The sequence below is a fragment of the Marmota monax genome, unplaced genomic scaffold (assembly GCF_021218885.2).
Source record: "Marmota monax isolate L192 unplaced genomic scaffold, Marmota_monax_Labrador192_F-V1.1 WCK01_AAM20220418_F8-fsc00264, whole genome shotgun sequence".
Classification (NCBI taxonomy): Eukaryota; Metazoa; Chordata; class Mammalia; order Rodentia; family Sciuridae; genus Marmota; species Marmota monax.
The window spans coordinates 1,055,329-1,066,027 of NW_026693143.1; the positions used below are offsets into that span (position 1 = coordinate 1,055,329).

A 10,699-nucleotide genomic window follows, 5' to 3' on the forward strand; every position below is an offset into this window, starting at 1 on the left:
GAGCATCTGGTTCACAACTCCTCCCACACACACAAAAAAATTCATTAATGAATACGATGCAGCATTAAGTAAACCTGACACCAATTTCCAATACCATGATGAAAGGTTATATTTTACTATAACAAGTATAAATTCAATACATCTTTTCAGAAATACCTAACTCCATTCATACTTTTACATGAGTTGGGGGGAAAGAAAATACATACTAACTGTTAATAATAGAGATATTGTTATACTCCAGTTTCCTTAAGAAAATTACATTAAACTCCTGGAGGGGAGGAATTGGCTTTTTAAATAGTTCCTTGTATTTGTATATTATTTTATCTTCGTTTTCATAATTTCATCTGATCATAATAACCTACTAAGGTCCAAGCGTAGGAATAATTCCTTTTTTACTGTGGAGAAATGGAAGTCAACAGTCATTAGGAATTGAACCAAGACCACACAGCTAATAAGTAGAGTCAGAATACAATCAAAGTTTCCTGATTCCTAGTCTACCAGTAGGTACACTTTTTAAAATTGTTATTATGAGCCAGGTCCAGTGGTGCACTCCTGTAACTCCCGCTGCTCGGGACACTGAGGCAGAAGGATTTCAAGTTCAAAGCCAGCCTCAACAAAAAAAGCAAGGCACTATGCAACTCAGTGAGAACCTGTATCTAAATAAAATACAAAATAGGGCTGGGGATGTGGCTCAGTGGTAAAGTGCGCCTGAGTTCAATCCCCAGTAACTCCCACCCCCGAAAATTATTATAATGAAAAAATTTTAAACATATACAAATTACAGACTTCCTAACCTTTTTGTTGGACAGACATTTCAATGTGCAGATACTTTTGTGATAATTACCTTAATTTAACAAAGAATCAAATATAATAGATGCTCAATAAATACTTGTTGAATGCTAGAAACTCCATGTTTTCAGACATCATTATCCATTTTTGAATAAAAAAGTTAAATTCTGAATTCCTAAATACACTCATTTTTCCATTCACAAATATTTATTTTGGGCTACAAAATGCCAAGCACCATGCTAAGTGTTTGAGATACAATAACCAACAACACAATACAATTTCTTCTTCCAGAAACTTTGCAGTCAATTGTTCTGCATGTGTATCTCATGCACATTTGCACACACACACCAGCCATATGTGTCTTAAGGAACTGGAATTAGTTCAAGATGGAGGAACAGTTCTTAGCTAAACCTACTGATATGTCAAGGTGAAATCCAAATTCTCTTGACATAAATTATGTGGAGAAGTAGATGACAAGGTCTGAAGGGAATCCAGAATCATCACCTTTGGGAAATTATTAAGATGATTTACCTAATTCTGCTCTAACAGTTTTTTCTACTACAGAAAGTCAAAGAAATTTAAATTAATGGGAAAAGACAAATGTAAAAAAAATTCAAGCAATTAATTAAAATGTGTTTATAATATCTTACATTCCTACATTTAAACATTTTTCAAGGCATTTTCAATTTTTACTGAATATGTGCTCACTTCCTAAAGTTAATATCTTCTTCACAGAATATAAATTCAGTTCATCTGCAAAGCTAACTATGAGAATAAACTACTTAAACTCCAAAACTCACTTTGACATAAACTATATAGATTGCAGTTAAACAAAAATGAAACTTTATTTTTTTCAGTATTGTTAAAATCATTTCCCAGGAAACCTATAAGTGTAATCCAATACACAGATCTGTTCTCCCTCTTTGTTTGACACTCCTTAATATCAACATTCTTTCATGTAATGGAAATAACCCATATGGTTCCCTCCTTAATAACTGGACCCTTTTTTATGATTTCACTCATTTGCTATTCATTCATTTTATTGCCAATGGATGAACAAGATCTCAAGACACTTCCTGCTTAGAGGAGCTTACAACAGGGGTGTGAAAGGGCAGCGAGTCAGAGAAAGGTAATCATGAGGGAAGGGGATTAATACTATATTTTACATAACAGATTTTATACAAAAGAGCATATATATACTAAGTGCCACCAAGGAAGTCCAAAGTTGACAGGTTCAAAGGAAGCAGAAACATCATCCAAATGGAGGCACCCAAGAATGCACTACAAGGTGGCATAAAACTTTGGCCCTGAAGGATAGGTAGCATTTCAATAGGTGGAAACAGTGGTGCAGGAAGGGGCTTCAAGTGCGATCCAAATGAAAATCATAGAGGTTAAGTGTAAGGCAAGAAGGACATTTGGGGACATGGAGGAATCTGTTTGACTATAGGGTACACAAAGAACACAAGAAAATACCAAAACAAATGCTAGTATTAAAGACAAAAATGGTTAGTCGGGAAAAGTTTAAGGCTTTAAACTTCTAAGGCTTTAGTTTCCTATCTGTAACATGAAAGGACTAAAAGATCTACCAAGTGTCTTCTAAACCCTAATATCCTTGATTTTACAATGATATAGTCTAGTACTAGGTGTTTCCTTCTTAAAACAAAATTCCCAAGGAATCATTAATAGCAAGGCATATTTTTTTTCAAAAAACAGAATAATGTACTGTTAACAAGGAGTCTATTTCTATTGTCATTTACCCAAGTCTTAAACACAGGAAAGTGTCCCAGAAGATATTCAAGTTTCTTCTGATAGACTATTTTCTCCTTGATTCCACTGAGAAATTCTAATAATTCCATGATGTTAATAGTTACATAAAAAGGATACAACTGCCAAGTAAAAATATTCAGCATTATCAAATTCCTCTGAAGAAACAAGGAATGAGAAGAACTCCATTCACTGTGAAAATGTTCATTTACTAAGCAACCTTGATAAATTGGGAAACTTCCAAGAAACTCAGAGAATGAAGGAACAAATATACTTTTAACATTAGAATTTAAAGGGAGATTTAAACTGCTTTTCCCGTTTTCACTGAAATAAAATCTAATAAAATTATTATTTACCCACAAAAATAACATTTTAATTCATGAGTCTTATGAACTAATTCACCCAAAGACCCAAAGACCTGTCTTTACTCTGAGTCAAATTATGTCATATTTCTTCTACCCTGTTAATGATCAAGTTTTTTCTAAAAAACAAACAACAACAACAACAAAACAAAACCACAAAAAATATATTATTACTCTTTTTACACAATATATTATTGAGATACTTAAAAAAATAAATTTTGAAAAATTTCCTTGAATAATCATTGTGCTGCACAGCTTTTACTTTGTTCTTTGTTTTGTTTTAAAGCAGTGACTAAATATTCTAAGAAAGATAATTTAACATATTTAGACATTTAAATATTACACTCTAACCACTAATATGTAGTAACCTTTAGTTTCTAGAACCAATACTTGAACTTGAATCATTTGGCTGTTACACTAATAGACTTAATGTTTGAGGACAATACAGGTAGCACTTACCTGTACCTCACTTATGGCACATGATGCTATTATGTATCCATTTTGTGATGAACTTTTTATTTCTTCCAACAGGGGAAACTTGAGGAGGACAGCCAGGTGTGATTTACTCTGTGTCTTTCCAGCACCTAGACCCATGGTTTTTAAAGACAAGGTCCTTCCTAAACACTTGTTGAATAAATGGAGCTCAAATGTTCACCTATATTAGTTGCATGTCAATGCCTCTTTATATAAGTTCATTTGTATATCTGTAGGCTGAAATTTAATCTTCAAAAAGCGTTTGATTCTGATTAGGGTTAACTTGTTAACTTGCTTACTCAATCAGCAGTTTCTGGTAGCTAAATTATCACAAATATTAGTTGCTTTATAAAACTGTTTAGGTTAAACATAGCAAAACAAAGCAACTGAAATAAAGACAAGTGAAATTTTTTTAAAGAAAAAAAGAGCTTCTCATCCATTACAACGCAACTTGTACAAACATAGAGGCTTCCTCTGACTTGTTCATAGTTATACCCCCAGCTTCTGCAAGTGTCCGGCACACAGTAAGCCCTAAATAAATATTGGGTGAATAAACAGAGTGCTGATAAAACATACTATTGTTTTTATCTCTTTATATATTTTAGTTCACGATCGAAAATAGAACTCATTTGTGGAATGCAGAGGCTTCAATATAAGTTCAGACTGAAGTCTGCTTCTGGCAAAGGCTCCAGAATTAGGGACTATCAGCTATAAAATTAAGAATAAATTTACATCTCAGACACTGGCTGATCAAGCATGGACCTGGGAGACATCAAGTGCAGGTAAGCAAAAATTTCAAATCACTATCCCTGTGCATGCGCAGAGTACCAGTGCCAGCAATAACAAGTCAGTTTTTCTGGCAAATCCACCAAAATTGAATCTTAAACTTTTGGGAAAAAAAAAAAAAAGCTAATATGTTTATTGCATTCCTTCAAGCTTAGAGGCTTAACTATCTGTGGGAAGGGCCTATAATTATGATCAATTACTTATGACTTGAAGGCACTTAAAAAGGCATCTGCCTTTTTAAGCAACATTTAAAGAACCAAGTATAAGGCTGTAAAACTTATCCTAGGACAACAACAAATCACAGTTTTGGAGGCCAACTTTGACACTCTGCCTTGGAAGGAAAAGGACTGTTGTCACTTGTTCTTGATTTCCTGAGCCTGCCTGAAAATATATTAGCAACCTCTAAAATTCGGAATTCCTAGTCTGGCCAAGCAAGTCATTGGGGACAGTGGTTACCCCAAGGCAAAGGCAGAAGAGAAGAAACAGGAAGGAAACAAAAAGGGAATAGAGATCTGTAGCTCGTGAGAGTGACCTCATCAATAATTTCAAGTGTCACTGATTTCATAGCATATGACTGATGGCCTTTTCTGAAAAGCTTCAGGCTAAGTAGTTTCTTGGTTCCAAAGCCCATAAAGTCTGTGCTTGAATATGATTTACTCTTTAAAAAAAAAAAAAGGTAAATTGAGGCCTTCTTGGGAATCTGTTTAAGGGTAAGGGTCCTATTAACCTACTGGAATACAAATGCTCAGATATTCAAAGTACTTTAAAATTTATAAAGTGCTTTCACATACATTATCTCAATTTTATCCTCCCAACTCCAAGAAGTAACAGTCATCATTATCACATAACAGGTAAACATATTTTTAGAAAAATATGCCTTTATAAATACATCCTTCCAAAATTCACAATTCAGAATCCAAGTCATGGGTCAGTCAGAACTCTCTAAAAACAAAGCCACACTTAAAATTGGATAAATCACAATGGGATAGATCAGCCAAATCTACCAGCACAATAGAAAAGCAGCCTTCCTCTGTTATAAGAATGGACTGCACTTTGTAAACTATAGGAATACACAGGAATGCCTCTTTAATCGCTTTTCATGGTAGGGTGTACTTTATTTGTAGACATGATGATTGACTTTAATTGAACACTCCATAGATAACGGGCAATAAAGTGAGAACTTTGATTTTAAAATTCTAGTGGTAGAATTCATCCTTTGAGAGTGCTCCAGTGATTCCTGTGGGAAGATAACTAAGTTATAGGGAGCTAAAGGTACCCTTCTTCTTTCCCTCCAATGGCACAAAGACCACCCCCCAGAGGGTTATTGTTGCTTTTTAACAAATATACAAAAGGTAATTATTGCTTTTACACAAATTCCATTTTCCTAAACACTCCTCCCAGTCTCATTATCTTTTGCCTCCTACCACTTGACTAGCTAAAATATAGTATAATGGGGGTCCTCTCTCTATTGCCCTTGACTACCTTATTTATGTATTTATGATTCTTTGCTGTCCTTCCCCCTGATTCTCACTGTGTGGGGAACAAAACACCACACAAATCACCCAGCCCAGGATAAGAGGAGACAAGTTAAAACCTCCCAGGGAGATTCCGTAGACACTTGGTCTCCCTAAGTCCACAGAGGGCTTGGTATTTCAAAGGTCAGACTTGGGTCTCTCCATTTTGAGGACTAATGTTAAACTGTTTGACTTTTTACAAGAATATTTAGCTGTGTTTATTTACATAATTTCATGGAGGACACACAGTAGGCATGCAGTCGCTCAACAGGATACCTAGATGGATGAGTAGACAAGAAGATCCCAGGATCTCCTTTCTCCAACACACTGAAGGTAAAGAGCTGAAAAAGGTAAAATCACAACCCAATTTGAAGAAGCTTCTGTCCACTTCTTTTCGACTTGAAGCTATGAAGCTATGCATCTGTTTAAAAAGAAAGGGATGACACAACCACACAATGGGGAAATTCCAGGATCACTAAGAGAACACCATTATACTAAGTCCACACACTTTCTTTTAATACTGGTTACTACTCACAAGAGAGACTGTTAACTGCTGTCTTCCCACCAACTTGCAGGACCAGTCCAAGGAAAGCAAGGAATTTAAAGATACCATAACATGGACTCACATCTAACCCTTGGGAAAGGGAATCTAAGGACTGTGTCAGCCCAGAGATATGAAGTCAGACAAACAGGTAACAGTTTTTGGAAGACATTTTTAAAATGACGCTGCTTGACACTGATCATCAACACTGAAATTCCTTAGACCACCAGAACCCACTTTTATTATGAAACTTTAACAAAAAGAAACTGGGTGTGATTGGTAAACATATTCTTGAGTTTCTTCATTTTCTTTAAAGCCGTACTTACGCTAGGCTCCACCCTTAAAGTCCCGTCCTACTAATTATCACCTGCAACCTGTTATCTTTCTCACTCATTTTCAGTTTCTCAAAAATTCTCCATGGCAGAGAAAAATATGTGGGGGCTGGCGCGGAGTGCCTCGAGTTGGTAGGTTCCACGTCCCTAAAAGGCACCCAACTCCTTCAGGACAGGCTTCGCAACTGCCCAGCAGCGGGGGAAGCCTGCGTAGGTCTCTTTTTCTGACTGGTCTTTCTGGCTGGTAAGGTCACCGGCTCTGGCAACAAAACTTACTCGGTCAGATCGACGGGTGGCCTTGGCCTTCCCCAGCCCCCCTGCCTGGAACCTTCCTAAGTCCGAGGATCCCCGGCCCGGCCTCACTAGAAGCGCTGCCCCCGACAGTGCGGGCGCTGCACCCAGCTCACCTGACCACGTTGGGGTGCTCGAAGGTCTCCAGGTGCCTCAGCACCGCCACCTCGCGGATGGTGGAGAGCGGCATGCCCTCCTCGCCCGTCTGCACCCGCACGCGCTTCAGTGCCACGAACCGGCCTCCGTTCTTCAGGTCGCGGGCTTTGAACACCTTCCCATAGGCGCCCTCCCCGATCTCCGCCACGCACTCGTACTGCTGGTCCGCGCGGCTCAGGCCGTCCTTCTCCATGTCGCCTGGACGCCTCTCGGAACGGCGCCGCTGGGGCGGGCGGGTGTGCGCTTGGTTTGCTAGTCTCCTCCGGTGCTCCCGGAGCTCGGTCTTGCTCGCCCTCGCCCCCGCTGGCTCCGGCGCTCCGACTCAGGGGCTCTCGCAGTCGCTGGACTGGATGGAGCGACCTCTCCGCCGGCTGGCGTAACCCTGGTGCCGCCGCGAAACTCCGCCTGCCGAGTCGCCGCCGGAGGAGCGAGTGGATCCCTCCTCTTCCCTCCCCGAAGCGAAGTCCTCTACACAGACACCGCACCGATTACATAGTCTCTGTCCGAACGCGTCTCGGTCCACAATCTTTGCACCTAAAAGAGAAGACGGGAAGACAAGAAAGTGCAATCAGACATCCCAAGAGCCTTCCACGGGGTTCCTCTAGATTCCCCTCCTCCTCCTTCATGAAGCCCGAGTCGCTACCCTCCGCGAGCTCCGGCCTTCTCCAAGCCTCCTAATCCTTCCTGGTTTCACCGAGAAAAGCGAAGTTACTTTTCTTTCCCTGCAGGGCTGGAGCCGTCTTCGCGCGGAGAGGTTGCAGGGGCCCCTCGGGGATGAGCGCGCCGCGCGGGACGCAGTGGAACGGGAGGGGGCGTGCCGAGCAGCCCAGAGTGTGCTGGGAGCGCGGGGGGGAGGGAGGCGCCGGGGACGTCAATGTCACGGCTTAATATTTATACCTTCATGATTGTATGCGCGGCTACCCTCCTCGCCTCCTGGGACCTGGACGTACAGGGGGTGGGGGTCCTGGTGCCTTCAGGGACCGTGCACAATGTGGTGTGAACGGACTGAGGGTCCACCCGTTTGGGGCCGCAGAATGTGGGTGGGGGCTCTCGGGACCCTGTAATCCGATGCTAGGAGTGTGCGAGAAGGGGTGGTCAGACATCTGCTTGGAAATTGCTTCCTTTCTTTCTACTTTCAGTTTTTCCTCGAGGAGACATTTAAAAACGATTCGCACACGCAAATGGTCTTTGGGGGGGTAAAGGAGTCTTGGTGGGAAATGGAATTCTCCTCTGATTCGGAGGACCTCCCTGGTGGAAACCCAGGGAAGACAACCATCCGGTTGGGGAGGGCTGGGGCTACTTGGGGTGGGAGGACGAGAGGCCCTGGAAGGGGGGGAGTCCCCCACGGGAGCCCAAGAGTGGGAGAAAGGGATGTTCGCCACACTTTCGCTTGTCGTGTCCTTAAAAGAGTAACTTAAGGAAGAAGACACCATAACCGTGTCTTGACTTGAAGTTTTCTGATTTCAACCAGAGCAAAACGCCACCTCCCTAAAAAGGGTGGGGGTGGAGGTAGTAAAGGCTATGGCTCCTAGGGTGAGGGAGAGGGGGCTGTGCCGAGGGTACCCGGACTCAGGAACCTTTCCCCACTGCCAGGGTCGTCCTGATAGAAGTAGCGCGGGTGGCTGCTCCACTGCCCTTTGGGCCAGGTCCTATCTTCAGCTGGGCGCCCCCAATCCCCAGAACCCTCTGCACAAGAAAGTGCCTGAAAGGGGTACCCTAACTTTCCCTCCCCTATACAGGACGTAAGGAAACTCCCTCCCCCACGGGCGCCTCAGCCACCGCCGGACATTCGCCACGCTAGCAACGTGTCCAGAATTCCCAGGACACCTCGGAGTTACCTGCCCCGCAACCGCGGGCCGCTCGCTTTCTGCCAGGAATTAAAGAAACAACAAATAGCGCGACCCCCACGGTGTGCGGGCGGAGCGGACCGCAGCGAGGGCAGGGCCTCTCAACACTTACTCTTTTCAAAACTTTCCTTAAAAGCCGAGGAAAGAGCCCCCAGAGCCTGCCCCGGGGTATGAGCCAGGTCGAGGGCCACACAGGTAGCGGGGGAGCAGCCGGCGGCCGCCCAGTCCTCCCCTCCCACGTCCCCCTCCCCCTCCCGCTCGAGTCCAGCCCTGGGCCCCGCCGCAAAGGAAGCGTCGGGGACGTCCCACCCCCGCAGGGAACTGCGCCCGCTGCCCCCGCCCGACCCCGCACCACCCGCGCTTGCTCTCCCCCCTCGCTCGCGGACGGTCGGCTTCAGCAGAGGGAAACGGGAGCAGCAATGCCTTTTCCCCCCCTCTCCTCCACTTTTTTTTGTTGTTGTTGTTGCTTTCCCACGCTGGCTGAATGTGACTTGACCCCATTTCAAAAAAGTTTGACATAGTGCTTCAACATTTCCGCATTCCTCCGCGACTACAAAGGCTGCAGCCGCCTCCTTCTGCTTTCTGTCTCTGCTCTCTGTCTTCACACTCAATGAAATCCTTCATGTGCCTCTCCCGAAGCCTGCCAAGCACCGCAAGGGTCGCCACCAGCGCAGCGAGAAGAGGCCGCACCGGGGACCGCGACTCCCGCGTGTGCGCACATGCAGATGCGCCCACGTGCACACCGACCAGCGCGCTGCGGGGCCCAGAGCTGCTCGCTGCCGGCGTGCGTTTTAACTTCGATATTTTAATAAAAATAAACTTGGAAACTAAAGCAAACGTGCGTCCTCGCGGGGCTGAAAGCCTGGGCACTGGTCGGCTGCGAGCACTCCTCTGTGCATAACACGCCCGCGGGGTTGCCAGCAGGAAGCCCGCATTAACATTTATTTCATGGTGGGGAAAATGGAGCCCACACCCACACCTCAACAAGCTGCAGAGAGAGCTTTCCTGGGGAAATAAATTGGGGGGCACGGAAACACGTTCTCCAGCATGGAGTCCCCAGAGGCAGTGCATTTTACACGGTGAATGTAGATTATTATGTGAATGTCCGAGTAGAGTTCAAGTTCCGTTTGGAGAAGTTGGATGAGAAGTGTATGTGTGGGTGTTTGTGCGCACAGATATGTGGGAGCTGGCACAGGATCTTGGTATCGGGGTGTCCTAGTGCGGGATGTCCCCCTCCCGCCAGATTAGATAAAACTCCTTTTAGCTCCCTAAACCCGGCCCCCGTAACTTACCCCATCTCAGTTCGTAAGGGGTTAACCAAAGTCGATTTCGAGGACACACGGTTTCCCCCCACCCCCCACTCGCCCCCACCCACATTCTTGTCTCCGACCCTAGCAATCCCCCAGATGTCCCCTGGGACCCCCCACCCCGAGCCCACCCACCAGAGACCAAAGCTCCTCACCTGAGGGGCCCAGGCGCGTCGGGCCTCCCGAGGGGGCTACGAGTGTCACTCAGACCTCCGCACGTGTCCACCGCGCGCGGAGCAGGTAACCAGACTGGGGAAGGAGTTACCAGCACTCTCTCCGGCGAGGGCGAGGGGGTGGGCACAACGGCGGAGGGCGGAGGGACCGCGGAGGGCGCCGCCCGCGCAGCTCGCTGGGGGCGGACGGGGGCCTCGGGGCTGCGGCCGGGGCTGGGGGCCCGAGCTGGGGAGGCGATGGGGGCGGCCGCGCGGCAGGGGCGGAGGCGGGGACCCGCGACGCGTACTCTGCCCGAGACCCACCGGGCGGCAGGGCCAGGGGCTCGCGGCGCGGTGGCAAGCAAGTGTGCAAATTAAAGCCTT

General features: G+C 45.3%; 1 protein-coding gene across 3 annotated transcripts in view; it reads right to left on the reverse strand.

Moving 5' to 3' along the window:
• The window catches only part of Cdk6 (cyclin dependent kinase 6), a 217,155-nt gene extending 206,682 nt beyond the window's left edge, over nucleotides 1–10,473 (reverse strand). The window contains exons 1-2 of one of the 3 annotated variants that reach the window (XM_058582886.1): nucleotides 10,319–10,473; nucleotides 6,970–7,543 (exon numbers count right to left, since the gene is read on the reverse strand). In XM_058582886.1, coding sequence (XP_058438869.1) covers nucleotides 6,970–7,202 — 233 coding nt within the window. In that variant the 5' untranslated portion in view covers nucleotides 7,203–7,543; nucleotides 10,319–10,473. Of the gene's footprint in view, nucleotides 1–6,969; nucleotides 7,544–7,652; nucleotides 7,853–10,318 lie in introns of those variants that run through there. The other 2 variants (XM_058582887.1, XM_058582885.1) reach the window with 2 other exon arrangements.
• Nucleotides 10,474–10,699: the final 226 nt, after the last annotated feature.